This window comes from Pangasianodon hypophthalmus, chromosome 4, assembly GCF_027358585.1.
Source record: "Pangasianodon hypophthalmus isolate fPanHyp1 chromosome 4, fPanHyp1.pri, whole genome shotgun sequence".
Taxonomy (NCBI): domain Eukaryota; kingdom Metazoa; phylum Chordata; class Actinopteri; order Siluriformes; family Pangasiidae; genus Pangasianodon; species Pangasianodon hypophthalmus.
Window position 1 is genome coordinate 30,136,961 of NC_069713.1, and position 19,476 is coordinate 30,156,436.

Genomic DNA, 19,476 nt, shown 5'->3' on the forward strand with positions numbered 1-19,476 from the left:
ATGAGCTCAACAAACATGGTTTACAATGAACAAATACCAGTAAAATGAATTGAGAAAATGAGCCATTGGAGATTTGTGGTCTAAAAGAGGTCAATCGACAACACACAAGTGCCTCAAACCTCACAGATCTTTGTTCTTGGAGTTGATATACAAGAATGAGTTAAGATATTGGGATGTGTCCTGTTCTGAGTCCTCGTCCAGTTCTAACTTTAGCCCTGTGTAATATCCTGAGCTAATAACACGGGGCGAAATGCATTAATTAAGAAGAACTTCAAGGGAGCGTGGCGGAGTCAGAGGAGGGAGTGGATTAGGAGCGGAGATGGAAGCAAACCCCGGCTTTAGAAGTGACGATGACAGATTCAGCCTCGCATGTCATCCAAATGTCAACCAAATATTAGTGGAAAATGTCAGCGGGCGGCAAACAGACTGATGTTTTAATGTGTCAAAGCGTGGAAGAAAATATAGACATGATGATGTGGAGTCAGTTTGCCTTTCACCAGCAAAGGCTGAATGATTTTTTTTTTTTGTTGTTTGTTTGTTTGTCAGTGCTGCGAAGAAGATGAGCCACATGTTGTGTGTCATGATGACGCTTTAAAATGCCTCCAAGAAATAAAAGCGTCAAAGCAAAATTATGAAATTGTGCAGAAATGTACTGAGCTGCTTCAGAACAACATAAAGACGCCAGAAAAGGAGGCTTTGCTGTGTAAAAATCATTTTAACCATTACATGTTTCATGTGTGTGTAATATATATATATATATATATATATATATATATATATATATATATATATATATATATAAGTAGATTTTTTAATTATTTTTTTATATTCTATTGCAATAGGCTGTAGACTTATGTAGAGTCTACAGTTCATGTAAATTTGATTGAGAGAGAGAGAGAGAGAGCAAGACAGAAAGATAGTGAGGAAAAGAGATATACAAGGTGATGGATGGCAGCTTTTTTGCAGTGGAAATAAAAAAAAGATAGATGGAATGAGGGAACGCGAAGCATGCATAGTATCTGGAGAGCAAAAGATGGAGAAAGGGAGGCAGGGAGGCAGGGAGGGAAAAAAGATGGAAGTGATGGAAAGAGACAAGATCATTCGCTTTCCACTGGCACACTAGAGAGGGAAATATTGAAGTTTTGCGAAGTAATAAAAAAAGAGGAGTGGGATATTGAGAGAGTGAGTGAAGGCTAGGTTTTTTTTTTTTTTTTTTTTTTTTTTTTTTTTTTTTTTTAAAACCCAGGATGATGTCTCAAAGGAGGACATTGGAACAAATACAAGGAAAGTGAGGAATTTAAGATGGCAACTCAGTGATGAAGATTGTCAATCCGTGAGTTTACATCCAAGGAGTAGTCGAGTTTGAGGGGAATAATCCTGTAATCAGGGTGCTACCTGTCCCACTGTTCTGTCCTACCAACTGATAACAAGGGCCCTAATCCTCTAACTGCGCTGATGAAACAACCCTGCACGCCAGGGGTCCAATGATTGGACACTCGAGAATCCAGATTGTACAAAACAAAGACAAATATCCAGAAAGTTTGGTTGCTATGGCGATGGGAATGACTGCCCGAGTGTCTGGCTGATGTACTATTAGAAAGATGGTGTATAAGTAGAGAGACTAGACAAATAACTGAACACTAAAAAACTATCCAAGTCTAATTTTGCTGGATCACAGACCACTGATTGGAAATTAAAGACGTTCTTCACCATAGCAATATGGTAGGAGCCCTGGAGATGCGTTATTATTTTCCCAACCCGTATTCTGACAAATCTGGTTTTCTGGATAGTCTTTTTCATTTTCCACAAATCTAGATTCTCAAATGTCCAATTGACTGCTCATGAGCGAGAATGTCACATGTCCTGGATGCTTCTCAGGTTTGCTGTTCTCTACGGTGATAAGAACAACTCCTCAAACGTTTCATTGGCGAACAATTGAAGAGATAAAAAAAATTCAATATTTTCAATAAATCTGGAGCAGGAACGTAAAAAGTTTCCAATGCTATGGTTACTATGGTGATAAGAATAGCTTCTCAAATGTTCAGTTGGCAGAAGACCACTGATTGGATGTTAAAGATGCTGTTCCCTTCACCATAGCATCCATAGTAAAAGCATGGAACCTCTGAAGCACTTAAAATGCATTATTATTTTCCCAACCTCAAGATATTGAGAAATCTTTTTCTCAATATTTGTATTCTTTTTTTTCCCCTCCAAATCTGGATTCACATTTGTTGTAACTGACTACTCATGACCAAGAAGTATCATCTCCGATTCCATGGTTGCTATAGTGATAAGAACAACTTCTCAAATGTTTGATTGGCAAAAGATTGGAGAGATTGCAAATAGACAAGACAAAAACACAAATAGGTGAGTGTAATTTTGCTGGACCACAGTCCACAAATTGGAGATGCTTTTCCCATTACCATAGCAACCACAGGAAAAGGATGCGACTTAAGAAGCACTGAAGATGTGTTATTATTTTCCTAACCTGTATTCAGACAGGTCTTGATTTCCTACTGTATATTCCCAATTGTTCAGTTGACTGTTCATGAGCAAGAACATAACTCCAATGCTTTTCAGGTTTGCTATGGTTGCTATGGTGATAAGAATGACTTCTCAAACGTTTGATTGGTGAAAAGATGGGAGAGATGGAAATCTCCTTTTCTGGATCTTCATCTTCATTTACCACAAATTTTCACAAATTCTCAAATGTTTGAATGGTGGAAGATTGGGGAGATGGTGAAGTCACAGTCTATCAATCAGACATTAAAGATGTTGATCTCATCACCATAACAACCACAACAAAAGGGTGCATCTTAAGAAGCACTGAACATGCATTATTATTTTCCCAACCTAATATGGATGGGGAAAGATTTGACACAGTGGAGTAGAGATGTAGTTCCTTACAACTCTTCTCCGGGTTTAATGTTGATTTCTGGATTACTGGCCAACGTTTTAAATGTACATCACAAGGCAGTCAGTCAGTCATTGAGTGAACATGTGACTTCTAGGTCCATTTTTTTAGCATTATGAGAACTCAACAATGGCACCAAAGTGAGAAAGAGTGAGTCTTGGTGTCCGAAAATGAGTAGATCATGAAGACCGTGAAGGTAGTGCCAAGATGAACAGATGAAAGCCAGAGGGGCCAGGGACAGAAATGGAATTTCCCATGGGAAATTTCAATGGAAAGTGGGATGGAGGGCAGAGGAAGTGTATATCAGCCAGAGGCATTATTTTTGTATGTGTGCCATACCACTAAAGTGCCCTATGAAACATCATTCCAGGCCTTCGTTTTGTATCTGACCTCAGCGTCACTCTGTCTTTCCCTTATTTCTTTCTCCAGAAAATAATTTTCAAAGCCCTGTGCCGCATTTTCATGAACAGATTAATGAGTGTTTGATATTCCCTCAGATGCGACTGAGTAACCGTAAATTAGCCTGGCTGTGTCAATGTTTGATTTGGGAATGTTTAATGTTTGGCACCGAGGCTGACAGGAAGACAAAGCCAAGCGTCAGAGTGTGTGTCAGCTTATTGCGTAAAGTCCAACAAAGGTCCCTATGGCATTTTTCCCCCACTTCATAACATAAGACTTCATAGTCATGACTGTTTGCTTCAAGATGAACGAACCTTCAGCTGGTAGAGGTGGGATGGTATGGTAACTAGATACAAGCACGGCTATTTGACTACTTGGATATGCAAGCATTAAAACGTAGATCATGACAGCACAATAAATGTGTGATTGAATGTTTAATTAAATTCTTCCAACCTTATTCAAATATACTTTACATCGTTTGAAGTTCAGCACCAAACAAGGAAACATAAATGATTCCAGAAACAGGGCTGCAATCCACATTTCAAATTTAACAACATTAAATGTAACTATAAATGGATAACAAGTATAAGGTGTTGTCCTTTAAGAAATAAAAATGTATAATTGTTGGCAAATTGCTGTGGTGTTGAATGAGGAATAAACACTCCAAAATGTACTGCTATTCGAAAATAATCACCTTCGGGATGATTCACGTCACTTGCTTCACGTTACTGATTATTTTCCTATAACAACACGTCTACAAGTGTTGTGTTCCTTACTTAATGGTTAATTATACTACACAGGGGTAACAGTTCAGTTTTGAATTTGTATCTATTTAACCCTCACGTTCCTTTCAACACATAGCGATGGAAATGCCAAGACATTTTTTTTAGATTGTTTAGACAATGGAACTCTACTGCAGCCAATGGAACTGTTTGCATGTTTTGAATGAAATTTGGTGCAGTGATTCTGCATGGTCCAAAAAGTAATTCCACCAATTTTTGAGTGTGTATCTTAAACCGTTTAATGCTAGTAACAAAGTTGGTCATACTTTTTCCCATAACTCCGTGACGAACTATAGAACTTTTCAATGTAATTACAGTACAATTTGCCTGAGAGATTTTGTCTGTAAGTATTGGTTCAATGATGCGTCCTTGGGTGAGAGAGAGATACTATTGTATTATATCATGCATTTTTTAAAACATTGTATATCACCTGTCTTTAGATTTGTACTCCAGACCTGGTGGTATTCCTGGCGTGCTCTAACCAGCGTCTAAAGGAACGTTTGGAGAAGCGAGCGGAGCAGCAGGGACGGCCGGACGATAACCCTAAAGCCACCGAGCGACGCCTCGCCAACTTCAAACAGAACACAGTGCCACTGGTTAAGTACTTCCAGGAGAAAGGCCTCATCGTCACGGTAAGGAGACAGAAGTTTGGGTTTTAAAAATAGCCAGCCATTTTGAATTGAGGCTTTCTTCATAAACTCATTCTTCATGCTTTTTATCACTTAGCAATCACCTGTGTGTCAGTCATCTATTATTACCTTAGTGGCATGTATTGCTCATTTTTCGACATAAATTGCTAACTGCTAATGATTGAACATTTTGAATTAAGACGTGATGCATCTGGAATGTAAAAAGCTTTGAGCTTTTGGAGCCAGCTCTTTTTAGATAAATGTTGGGAGCTAACTCGCATCTGAAGAGACTGTTTCTTCTTTTTCTTTTCGTGACACTCTGGCAGAAGTTTCATCAGTATTCTGTAGGCCTGATGTTAATCACATGCAGCGAAATGCATCCAGTGAAACATCTTTCCAACTTGTTCAGTGTAGCGTAACGATTTACAGCCAAGCCTGACACGAATAATGAAGCGCTTGTTTCGCTTTTTTTCTTGTGTGGTCTTGTCAGCTCGAGCAACAGGATCGCATTTCTGGTAGTGTATTAGGGGAAGTCAAGGGCTCTGATTTTGTGGGAAAAAATAACTGGAAGAATGAACTGCTGAGCTGCTTCCCATCACTACCGGATTGAAGGTTCACATTCATGTTTGTTCGGACCCAGATCGATCGCCAGCCCTGAAACAATACACACATTCTCTAATTAGATAATACTAGGGACTATATAACAAATGAAAATAACAAATTTTACGCAGTAAACGTTCAAGACGATCAGCCACCATTGGCCATTGACAACAAAGGAGTCTGATAATGAAAAAAAAACATACTTTACTTAAAGTGCTTTTCCGGAGTGAAACAAAACCCTGCTCTTCTCCACTGCAACTACTATATCCAAGCTAACTAATATAGCTAGCTAATTCACTTCATTTAAAATAAGCTAGCTAATGTTATAAAGAAGCCCAAGTGTGCGCTTTTCATGACCTTAAGTTTAAACAGAGCTAAATGATGTTTTACGTGACGTCCCGGATTCCCCTGATTAACGTTGAGTAGATTACTCAATTCATCAGCGCAGTAGGAAGTAACAGCGCAAGACTTCACCGCAAAAGGTCATTTCGTCTGGAGGTTGTGTCGTTGTGTTTACGATCAGGGCGAGAAGATGAAAAATCCAAGATGCCAACACTGATAAGTGCATGATGATGACATTCTCATTCACACAGCTATCATCAAGACGATCCCCAAGCACAGGCCATATGCATAATTTATATTGCTTTTTCCTGAGATGGTGAATTTACGATATATTGGGGATTTTTTTTTTTTTTTTTACGTATTGGGGATATCATTAGGATAGCGAGGCGAAAGTGTTTTATTCCTCTTCTACCACAGCAATTTTTTTTACATTGGCTTCCTAAAGCATATTTATTACTTTGCATGCACTTCATCAGGTATGCTAGCTTTAGCACACTACAAAAAGCAGAATTATTTCAAGGGGATTAAACATTTTATCACAATAAAAATAAGATCGTTTTTAGATGAAAACTTTGATAATGTTACGAAAACACGTTAGCAACCACATAGCTTTACTCCTCAGATATGAAGAGGATGGGAGAGGTTTGGAGTCTGCCTTGTGCACCTTGTGTAATCACCTTTGGAAAGAGAGTTATAGGAAAATAATCAGCGATGAGGTGTTGTGATGTGGCCCGACACGAATTGGAGTTACTCTACCTCCCCAAAGCTGATTATTTTCCATGATCCACGCTAATTTTCCTGAAGGGACCAGAAGCTATAAAGAAACATACATTATTAATTATAGAATAAAGAAACAATATGCGTATGCCATATGCAGATAAGGGTTAATGCTAATCATTGAAGATTATCATTCTTGTGCGAACTCACTGGAACTGGAACCAGCTCATTTCAGCATTAATTAAACCCAAGTAACAGGGGGAATTGTCCCATTTCCTCAAACCCCTCAGGTGTATAACCATGGAAACCAAAGAAGGCTGAACTTCTTAGCGAGAAGAAGGCGTCCATGCCGTGTCAGATCTGTGCAGATTGCTTTACTAAGCGTACGAGTAATGCTAAGTATGGCTCTTTCCAGCTGAGTCCGCTCCTTTTCCCTGGAAAATGTCTTCTTTTTTTTTTTTTATGAAAAGGCTGCACGCAGGGTGAACAGCAAAGCGCTCGGGTCAGATTAGATTCCAGCTGAATTTCTGCGAGAAAGAGAGGAAACAAGACATGAATGGGTTGTTGTGTGAGCTGAAAATGGACACTTTTGCAGGACTGTGATAGATACAGGACTTTTGCCACCTTACAAAATATTGCTGATGATTCTCCAGGGTCATTTTTTTTTTTATTGATCCATTTTCCAGCACTGCACAAACACTAAAAGGACAGCAGTAGTCACGAGTTATGTTTTTGCATATAATGCAAGCTATAAAATGGAAATGTGAACTGCTGGGAGCTCGTTTCCTTTAAACAGACGTTTTCCTTTACATATAAATGCTATATATAATGACATCACTTATTTATTTATTTTATTTTTTCGAACCTATTGATGCCACAATTTATCAAAACCTGGACGTATCTGGGAGCTTTGATATCCTTGAAATTGGAATATTATGCTAGTGCAGAAATATTATGCTAGTGAAACTAGTCTAAATTCTTGCCTATATATGTATGTAGTATGTAGTATTTTCATTGGTACACTTTTAAATGCAATATAAGGCCCTGGTTTAGAAAGATCCCAAATAAAAAGCACATCTATTCCCATGCGGTTTGATTAACATGAAACACAATACAGGATTGCTCGACATTTGGAACTGACGTGTGGAAAACGTACCACACTGAAAAGCAAAGCCTTCACTGTAAGCACTGAAAGTAAGAAATTTAAGAGCATGTAACTCCTAGTTGTGTCCTGCTGTAAGTATTTTAATTCATATTATTATTATTATTATTATTAAGCTTCTATAAGGTTTTCGTGAATTCTGAAAAGCTTGATGATTAAACGTTTAACAGTCGGTGCAGTCGCAATGAAGAATCCAGTCTGAAACTATAAACGGCGTGTCTTTATATGGCCGGCAACGTCTTCTGGAAAATGACGCTTTCAGGATTACAGCCACGCCCCTGAATGTGGCTTAGAGCCGTGAATCAACAGTGATTGCATTTCAGTGCGGCACGACTGCAATGCAGTGATGAAAGTGGAATGCAAAAATAAAAAATAAATAAATCCCCCGCTGATAGTCTTTCTCTGAAGAGTAAGAGCAATGCATTGAAGGTTTTGCTTTTCAGTGTGTCATGTTTTCTCTACAGTATTTCATTAACGAAAGCAGTACCATTGTATATTATATTTCATGTGCACAGTCGGGGGGGGAAACAATATGTAAAAGAGACGTTGAGAAAAAAAACATTCGAAATAACACAAAATAAACATATGTAAATGTGTATACTTTGTTCATATAGAAAGCATTTTCATAGACTGGTTGGGATCAGAGTTATTTTATTGGAGTAATATGTCCTTTAGTTTTTTGTATGTTATGTAGAAATGACTCATATTTCTTATTCATTATGGCAAACGCACAAAATGGACCAGTTTCAGTTTTCTTAAAGATGCAGTTCTCTGGTTTTCCTTTGGACTATGCTGAGAGAAAACAAGTATTCTTGAAGTATATTCTGAAAAATATTTTAAAGACACTATAAGTACACCAGCTGTATACTATATTTATTAATAATGAATTATTTTAAAGTAAAGATTTAATACAACTGAATTCATTAGTATGCAATTTTGTTAGTTTTTACTATACTGTTATAGTATTTATTAGTAAGTAGTATACTATACTATACTACACAATTTTTTTAATTTATAAATATAGATGTTGCTCTTAGTATGTTCTTGTTTGAAAGACCTTCACCACTCCACATGCCGTTTCTGGAAATGCTATTTCATGCCATGGTGTGATGCATGTTTCTTCTAGGAAATAAATTCATTCTGTAGCTAGGGGTTCAAGCAAGCTGAGCCACCAGCTAGTACAGCAACTCATGAAATTCATGGAAAAAGCTATTCATGTAAATCATATGCTGGAGTTCTGATAGGGCAGAGAAGAGGGTCAGGGTAATTTCACCCCCCCTTACCTTCCTCTACTGCCCCACTGAGGTACACAAAGCACACACCTCACATTCTCTCGAAATGCACTGGACTGAAAATAAGAGCTCATTAGTGGCAAGCTGGAAGCGGTTTGAGTTCTGTTCACGCTTAAAAAGCCAATGTGCCTTCTAGACTTTCATCTGGTACACAGTTTGAAAAGTAAATGGCAACTCTGATTGATCAATAGAGGAATTTTTTGCATGAAAACAAAAAAGAATTAAAAATAGTTGATTAAAAATAATCATTTTAGTTCAAATGTAAGTCACGAAATGGAAGCATGGACAGACGGATGGACAGATGGATGGATGGATGGATGGATAGACACCTGACAGAAACCTGTGTTTTGTTATGTACTTTTGTTGTGGTTTTCAGTCATTTTTTAAAAGTGATATATTTATATCTGAAGCACGTGTTGCTTGTTTAGTAGCGTCAGTGCAGTAAAATAGCTAGCTATATAATTAATATTTTCATTACAACTAGAAACTTGTTATTTTCCTGCGTTCCTTTTAGCATTCACACAAACTCAACCATGTGAGGTCGGTAAAAATGTGTTCTCTCTCTGTTTTATTAAGTTATTAAAACAAAAAAAACGCAGCTCGTCATGTTACTGAGAAACTGTAACGAGTAAACTACTCTGTCCTGATGACTTTCCTGTGGAGGAAAACTTCAAGTTACAGCTCTCCGTCAACGATTACACACTTTTTTTAATTTTTTATTTTTGCCTACATCGTACATGTCTCTGTATAATTTGCTGCAGTAGCTGCACAACTGTCAGAGCTGCTGCTGTAGAAAATTAATCAACACCTTCTGACCAATCAGAATCCCTGCTTCAGCTTGGAGGGAAAATATCTCATTTTTGCGAAAGGAGAATTACATGCCAGCAATTTCCAGCCTTGATGTATGAGTGATGAGGTCTGCTTCATATCTGATGCCAGCTATTTCCGCGTATTTTTTTTGCCCCACCTCCCCACAAATGCAGCGACTCATACTTCAAGTGGCTCTTGACAGGGGAAAATGACTTTTGCGGTTTATCGGCATGTCGTGTCAGTCTGACTTCCAGAGCGTTCTCCTGCTTACGGTATTTTTTTAAATTAGACAGGAAGGAAGCGTGATGTCATCTGCAGCTGAGGAACATCATGGTGGAAAAAAATGCATGTGGGCAGGGAGATGTTTCTTTAAAGCAACCCGGGGTGAAAAGGAAAGACAAGACAAGACAAAGAGGAAGCACATTGTTGGATGTTTGTTGATGCTCGACACGACTCAGGAAGGTGACGAACGGACACAATGTTTATAGACTTCTTTTGCAATTTCCTGTTCGGACTAAAGCCGATTTTCAAGAAGAGTAACGTAACTAAATGTCGTTCTACGTACCTAGTTATTCTACATGTTTAGAGCTGATTTGTCTGTAGCTGACATGTCCTGACATCGTCCTCTTCTCCAGCATCAAGTCCATTTTTCAGATTTTAAATCTGAGTTTGCTTTGGAAGAAGCTTGGACAGTGGAATTTGGTACCACTTGGGCACCACTTGGTCACTATAATGGAGTGCAGAAGCTCTTTATTAGGACATATCCAAGGTTCATGGTTATTATCTAAATCGGAGGACAGATCACTCCAGCCAAGGCAAGTCCATAAATGGTATCCATAAAACAGGCAAGCTGAGGTCGACACCAGAAAAGTAGGAGAAGTGGGAGAGAGCCAGAAATACACAGAGATCTGCTATAATTAGAAGTGCAGTATAACCACAAGACTAAACAAACAGACGAATCAGACACAACAAGACTAAATATAGGGACACCTGCAAGCAAACGACTAAAAGAGACTAAAGCTGTTTCACACCTGGCATGTTCTTTTTTCCTCACAGAAAAAGAGCTAGCATAGTTGGTATCAGCTAGCTAACTAGCCTAGCTTGCTATCTACATGGGATTTATTATTAACAGTAATAAAGATTGGTAGAACGAGATGAGGAGGTTGTTTGTAGCTTTGAAGCAAGAAAATTAAGAGAATTTGAGCATTTTTTTTTTTGATTGTTAAAGCAGGACGTCACATTATTATTTTTCATTACATTGCAACATTAGAATATTGGGATATTCAACATTTTGTAAATCTCCTTATATTCGCTTAGGAGCAAGACTCATTTTTCTTGTGTTTTCCCAACTCACGACCTGATTGGTCAAGAGGTTAAAAAAAAAAAAAAAAAACACACACGTGATGTCACTTTTTCTGAAATTTTGAACTTTGGAGATGCTGCTTTGACGCAAACACCCTAAAATGTTTTTCAATACCGTGAAGCCTTCATCATTCCTGGAAAAAAAAATCCAAAAATATATTGTACCTTCTAAGAAAGAATTTACAAGGACTTTTACGAGGATAGCACTACTCTAAAATTTCCAAGTGGAGTTACATTTGCATTTACAAGTTGTGTATTAAGCTTGGTGCTAGCACCCTTTATTTAAAAAATTACCACAGGATATTATTATTAGCTAGCAAACTTAGCGAACAGGAATATTATAACAAAGTACAGAATATTTACAGAGTAACATGTAGCTAAAATTAGATAGCTGGAACGCATACACTTATGAATTGCCTCGTTCGTGATCACTATGTTGTTGATTTGAATTTGTGAACTTAGTCTCATTGCTATCCACGATACTGGGCAAGGTTGATGTTCCACAATATTAACTCATAAATGTAATATACTGTTTAAAAATTTTTAATTGTTTGCGAATTGCTGTGGTATAAGTGGAATAAAACACTGCTGTTACTGGGAACTTCAGGGTGATTAAAGTAACGTCATTTACTGTAATTGATTATTTTCCTATAAAAGCACAACACTAAGTGTTTTATTCCTTACTTATTTATCCAAAGCCATTAGTTGATCTTATTCGTTTTATTTATTGTCAGCTTAATTTGTGAGCTTAATTTTGTCAAATTATCATTTTTAATGATGCAAATTATCATTTTTAATGATGCATTAATGATTAATGCCCTTTAATTTTCCAAACCTTAAAAAAGATAAATAAATTATTGCAGTTTACTCAAAATACAAAAGGTAACCTAATAATTAGAGCAAATGAAATCAGATCCTATAACAAATGAAAAAGATTGGAATTCGATTTTATTTTTTGGAAAATTTTAGGTATAAAAAGACATGACTTTATTTTTGTTAGGATTGATTTTATTATATTTTTACCTTATACTTTATTATATTTGACATGTAGTTGATTTTTGTGTGAAAGAGGATAAACAGATTAATATAAAATTAATAAACAAAGATGTGTTTTTGTGTAAGTTTTTTTAAAAAAATTTATTTTGCTTCAATTTAAAAAGATCATTTTTTTAAAGCTTGGTTTTTAAAGACAAATAATTGGATGAGTATCAATATTGGGTTGATTTTTTGCTAAGAATTTTCATTTTGGTGCATCACTAATATAATTTTATACTTTCAACACCACTGTAGCATTATGCTGTTATGAATTTCGCCTTCTTTGTAAATGTGAAGTCTGATATTTTCAGTTCAGTGGTGTCTGAAACACTGAAAATGTATTCCAAATATTTCAGCATATCTCGAGTACAGAATCTCAGATATTTGAAGATGATTTGAAGCTTCATATTCAGGGTGTAAATGTGCCTCTGGTTTGTGTATTGATGTGTGTAATTCTCATATTTGTTAGATGATCTGCATTACACATTATGATGAATAAGGGACTTCACAGCAACTGATAACATTTCTGTCCCTGAGGCGAATCCAAACCTCGGTTCCAGCCCTTTAATTTCAGACAAGCCTGCACAAATTGAATTCACTCTGCATCCTGAATGTATTGTTCGACTGCGCGCTCAGGGTTTCTTACACCACTGTGAGCTAATTGGAAGTTATTGGATGCGTGGACATGATTTAAAAGGCGTTTTGGAACATCGTGCAAGGCTGTGTAACAATGTGTAATGCTGTTATCACACACAGAATGTTGTTCTTTTATATGGAACGGCGATGAAATGGTTAAAATGTTAATAATTCTGTTGGTTAATATGGTAACAAGGAGTTCAGACAAAAAATAACGATCATTATATAGTCATAGAATTTAATACTGGACAAAAAAAATGAGATGTGCAATAACGTTGGATATCATAAATATATATACAAACTTCATGTCATAGAAAGAAGTTGATCTTATTCAAATGAGTAAAAATACTCTGACAGAATTGCAGTGTAAAGCATTAGTGTTTATTTCTGTACTGACCATCAGATTATTTTGACCAAAATAATAAACCGTGAATTTGTTGATAATGATATAATAGGAAAATAATCAATGACAGGTGAGTGGTGTTACTGTTCATTACGTTTTCTTAAAACAAGTTACTTCCTGTTCTCACTTACGTTATAGCAGCTATAAACAGTTGTTCCCTCACCAGCCTCTTTTGCCGTAAATAAGGAAAAAAAAAAAAAAAACAGCGTAAAAAAAAAACATCATTATGGAAAACATCAATATATCAACAATGTTCTTTGTTGAATAACGACAATTAAAAAAAAAAAATCTGTTTATTATTACATATAATACCCTGTGTACATTGTTATGAAGAAATGATTTTAAAAAACATTTTTAAAACACAATTTTTGGTTAATTTTTTTGCATTATTACTTTTAAGGGTAAGTTATAAATGTAGCAGTATACACAGCATTTTTTGGAATGAAATCTTGAAATGTGTTTTTTTTTGTTTTTTGTTTTTCCTCCATTTTTCACATTTTGGGAGTAAGGAGATTTTAAAATGCGAGAAATTCTAGAAAAGAGAAATTCAGAGTAGAAATGTGTCAACATTTCACCACGTGAAGGGTTTTCCCAGGCCGCCACACACACACACACACACACACGCGCGTATTGGTATTTAAACACGATTATATTAACACTATTATAGTATAAAATGTGTTTGTTAAAATGATAAATGGTGTCACAAGTGAAGTGGAACCAGGGTGTGTATTTAGTTCAACGCCAATCCTTATCCATCATTTAAATCATTTTTGCTAACAGCCTTTTGGCACTTGAATTGAAAATTTGTGGTCATTTTGACCTTAGCAGCATTACTCATCACTTCTTAATGACTAATACTCTCAGTAATGCTCCTTAATTACTGCTGAGGCTGGAGGAGTGTCAGGTATTAATGCATACGCGTACACACCAGCGCTCGGAGGAAATGAATTCAAACGCTTTCACGTTTCATGACGTTAATCATCTGGAAATTGAAATGAAACTATTTGGAAGGCTATGCATATTTCAGGGACTAATTCAGTGATAATTACAGCTCACACTGATTCCAGACGTCATCCTCCAGGCGCTAAATTCCCCAGGGATATCTCGGTGCCATTTGTGTGTAACCAAGGCATCCAAGTTTAGCATCATCTACAGCACGTGACTTTTTGCATGATTTAAAAAAAAAAAAAAAAAAAAAAAAAAACAGGCCCAATGTGATAGCAATATTGTAATGCTGCGTTCAGGTGCTCATCGGAAAACTGTACCAGATGACGTTAATATACTCGACTTCACTCTGTTCTGTAGGAGGATTCATCCAAAACATGGAGAAAAGAAGGAAGGAGATTTTAACTCCAAATATTAAAGGAAAAAAAATAAATAAATAAAACCTGAAGCACAATAGATATGTTAATACATTTTTGCTACAACTGAAATCCACAAAGTGTCCCGTTTCTGAAATCCTATCCATCAGAAATATTTTTAAAATCAAGGAAGTAAACAAAACCTTCTTGCTTTGAATTCAGCCTATTTTCATATTTGACCTCTAGCGTTGTCTATAGTGCGACATCACTATAACCAGCTAATTAGTATAATGTAATTACAATAACGCAATTATTTTTGACTGTATTTTAATCAAACTCTATTCAGAAACAAATAACTGAAAAATTTACCTCTAAAAGTAAATACATTTTTGTAAGTTCATCCAGTTTCACTTCTGAAAAAAGGTACGTTTCTCAACCTACGAGTTTTGAGTGCAATTTCCAAGTAGAAAATTTGGTATTTCCCAGTTTTCAACAGCACTCGAACGCAGCATTAAGTGAAATTGCACCCATAGACTTTGTTATAAACTTTGCTATTTTTGTGTAATTAATTTTACGATAATATGATTAAAAGATTGGGCGTAGCTGCAAAGCATCTTAGACACCGCATTAACTTTAATCCCAAAAGTAACTTTAAAAATGCAAAAATTAGACTTAATTTAAAATGTTGTTGAAACGTATAATTTGAACAATAGACTCTAGAAAACTAAAATTAACGACACATGCTAAGGATATCAAGGACAACGCTACCATTTAATGTTAGCCTGTACATCAGAGCTACAAAATATCCAGTGAAAAAAGTGTTTTATGAAATATTTCATAAACTATTTAGCTGTGTGACTTGATGCGGAATGATATGGCACAAAAACCGTAAACAAAAATACTGTTACACACATTACAATAAAAAAGGTCTTTTTTTTTTTTTTTTAGATTTTGATTTTCCAAAAAATATGAATGTGAATTCTTCTCATTCGATCGAATTCGTTTTCCAAATAATTTTTCTCAGCCTTCTTTCACAGGGTCATGGGGTTTTATTTTATTAATAATGTAAGAATTTTTTGACTTAAATGTCATTTCATGCTTGAAATTAAGCAAAATATTCCACTGCCACATTATGAATAGTCATGTGGATTTCTTTAATAAATAATTTATAAAAATAAAAATAAAATACCAAAAAAGTTATTTAAATATAATTTTAGGAAAAAAAACATTGTGATATGTGAATTTTTAAAAAAGTTCTTATTTAATTTTTGGAAAAACAGACTGCAAAATTAAATCCTTTATTGATGTATATTCAGTAGGCAAAAATTTTTTTTTAAATTTGTGTAAAGAAAACAAAATTCGGTTTTTGTTTAAAAAACACACGTTCAGGTTCTGAACCTTATTGTGGGGTTTTTAAATACAGTTTTTATTTCATTTAATTAACACGGGTCATGTTTTTAAATGGACTCATATACACACTTTTAAAATGCACATTTTCGCTAGCTACAGTATGTTTACACGCAGACTAACATATCTAACGTTAACGTAAACGTTTTCCACTCTGATAACATTTTCGCCACGTTAAGGACCTAAGCGAGTGTTTTATCCATGTTGATCTTTTTTTTTTTCAGCTACTTTGCATTCTTATCTGTCCCTGAGCATATCTGAGAGTTCAGACATGGCTCTGGTGCCGGTCTGACGCTGAGCATCAGTAAAAAAGGAGGCGCAAAGATCTAAAATGCCACGCAGATGAATTTGGGTCCTTCGTTAAACGCTTTTAACGAACTCGAAGCTGCGGGAGGGAGGTACGTTTCTGACAGGAGACTGGTGAGAATCGGGGAGGAAGATTCGGAGGAGACGGAGTTATTTATGTCGTCCGCACTTTCCTTTGATCTGTTTTCGGTCTCGCTGTTGCCATGGCAACGGAGCAACCGTGATTAGAAAGAATAGTGGATACGCATGGCTTATATGATGCAAATTAAACCAATCGATATGATAAAGTTGTTCAAATTCTTTAAGCAAACTACATGTAAAATATCATAATTTTATAATTAACTGATTGGATTCAGTATTGTACAATTTGTGCGCCTCTTATTTGATTCATATTTTGAAAATTAGGGGGAAAAAGTACCACTTGACTGTTTGGTGTTTGATATGTTTTTTTTCTTTGTTTTTTTTTTCAGTTTTGACTTGATCTATGATGCTATGAGGGTTTCATTTTGTATTATCCTAAAAAATTTCAAATTTACTTAATTTATTTGTCTTTTCTAACAGGCTTACATTTATATATGTAATCTTTTCAAAAGTACTTCAAAGTCTACTATAAGTGCCTCAGGTAAGAAATAAAACATAACCGGAAGTGCTGTTAGTGCGCCATTTATTTTCACAGTGTTTTATTCCTCTTATACGACAACAATTTGGCTGCACATTTTTATTTATTACAGAACATGTCATTTTTATTCGTATTTATACTGACATTTAATGCCGTCCGGTACGTTGTAGTAGCTATGAACAGTCACATGACTCAATAAAAGCTAAACCTTTACATTTGAATACATTAGAATTATAAAATGGTGGTTTTAAGACACAGAGATACTGTAAAGTTTTTTACCTTCAATAAGGTCAAAGCAGATAGAATGATTTGTAAACGTTTAAGTAATATTAGAGCGTAAAATGCGTAATATACTGTACACTCAGTTGTGCGTTATAACTATAAAATAAATAAATGAGCAATTTCAGCGTCAGGGATGTGACATTTGCACTCATGTTGTCTAACACAACGTCTCACAGCAGAGACAAGCTTAGGATCAGCGCCGAGGACAACTCGGGGAAATGTTAAAAACTGGTGTTTTGATTGACATGTTTCAAACACACAGCGATTTATGCGCGACATCAAACGGACGAACTTTCTGTGGGACGTTTTCTACAAACTGTAACGTTTAAAGATGGCAGAAAGCACCATGCAGTGTGTGTAGCATGAAAGAGACTTGAATGAACACAAAAAGTATAACAAGTGTGTAACATGCCCGTCCCTTCCTGGAAAAAAAAAATTATTTATTTTTACATTTGTCATTGTAAAAATTATGTAAAACAATGTAATGCGTAGCTGTGCATTATGCTAATTATAGACCCAAAACACCACATTTTATACCACATTTATATATAACTACAGTCAGAGCTGCTGTTTTTAGAAAATTAATCAACGCTTTCTGACCAATCAGAGTTGAGAATTCGACAGCGCTGTGGTGTAATGTGTATATAATATATCACCAAGCTACTTTAGGGTACAGGACAAAACACACAACGTCAACAACTCCATTAAACTCAGTGAAATATCACTGCTGGTGATTTGGGTCTCGGTCTCAGGAAGATGTGAGAGAGAGCTAAAGCATCTGATGATGAGGCTCGTCTCATCTCTTTAACCGTCACACCAGATTTCCACACACACACACACACACACACACACACACACACACACAAGCAGACTTGTTTATTTATCCTTTGTTTGAAGTTACACACTAAGGTCAGTTTAATTACCAGAGCGAGATGTGATGTCACGCCTGGATCTTTAAAAACGCTCTGGACCTTTAACGTCTCTAACGTCTCTGCAGATTTCTAATGTGTAAATATTCTTTCTTAAATCGTACCCTACATTAACCTAAAGGCAGATCCAAGAAAAGTTTATCTTTCGAATGCAATTAAATTACAGTTAAATGATGCGTACGCTATAATTTAGCGCCTATATCAGATCTCATTATGATTGACAGTGACGTCTCCAAGGCAACGTAAACAAACTCGACGGCGAATAAGAGGAGGGATGAAGTTGAGGGTTGAGTGTCGTTCGAGAGTGAAAAATCAGAGGGAAAAAAAGTTACAGCTTTATCTCTATCTCTTAGAAAACATTGACACTGGAGACTCCTTCCATAAATGTTAAACAAACATCGCCGCACAGAAAACTTCACCATCTTCTATTTGTTTATGTAGAACGCCCGCTCTGTGTAATCGTTCCTCTAGGAACAATAACGTATTAGAACGGGCGCATTAATGTGATTCGCAGCTGCACTACTCTCCGAGCTGCCGTTATAGAAAATTAATCAACAGCTTCTGAGCGAACAGCGCTGCAGTAGAAGGAAATGTAAAATATGCCATATCCTTATTTTTTTTATCCTGTGTTACTGACTGCTGTACGAAATGTGCTTCGGTTTAAGGAAGTGAAGTACGATTGAGGAAAAATGCCAGAGATTTATGAATGAATGAAGATTCCATCGCTCAGGATCATCACCCCTCCCCTCCCCTTTCATTCATTCACTGCTTCACTCCTTAAAAGGAAATCGTCTCGATGTGGATAATCGCCAGCTTTTTTAGAAAAGCGCTTAACAAGGTTGTTGCACGGGGGGTGTGTGTAGGGGGGGTAAAAAAATCTCAAGATACGAGGAGGAACAGGAAGAAGCCCCCACCTGACCTCGCTGCTGTTTCCATGACAACAGACTAGAAGGACGGTGAGGCGTAGGAGTGTTCAGACGAAGCGTGCACTGTTACAGGATTTGGCAGGGTACAAAAGCTGGACTTTTTAAAGCCTCTGTTGTCCTGAGCTGAGTTTTCTCAACATCTAGCAGTAAGAAGTCAAGGAGACCTTTTTCTAATCGTGGGAATTTTTGAGCGAAACTGAGACACGGTGGATGACGAGGAAATTCCCACCACACGTCTTTCAGCTCATGTTCTCGCCATGTAAACAATACACACGCACCGGCCAGTTTAATAGGAACATCTGTAAGCCAATCAGCCAATCATGTGGCGGCAGTGCAGATATAGGTCAAGAGCTCCAGTTAATGCTCGCATCAAACCTCAGAATGGCGAACCTGCTGATCTCTTACGATTTTCACACAAAGTTTACACAGAATGGTGCGAAAAACAGAAAGTTCTGTGGACGGAAACGCCTTGTTCATGAGGAGGTCAGAGGAGAATAGGCTACTGTCACTCAAATAACCGCTTTTTACAACCGTGGTGAGTAGAAAAGCATCTCACACAACACACAACGTGTCCAAACCTTGAGGCAGATGGAATACGACAGCTGAAGATCACATCAGGTTCC

General features: G+C 36.5%; 1 protein-coding gene across 1 annotated transcript in view; it reads left to right on the plus strand.

The window, feature by feature from the left end:
- Positions 1 to 19,476, plus strand: part of ak5 (adenylate kinase 5) — a 49,596-nt gene that overhangs the window by 12,414 nt on the left and 17,706 nt on the right. Inside the window, exon 6 of the mRNA XM_026936490.3 lies at positions 4,536 to 4,727. Within this exon, the coding sequence (XP_026792291.2) occupies positions 4,536 to 4,727 (192 nt within the window). The remainder of the gene's footprint in view (positions 1 to 4,535; positions 4,728 to 19,476) is intronic.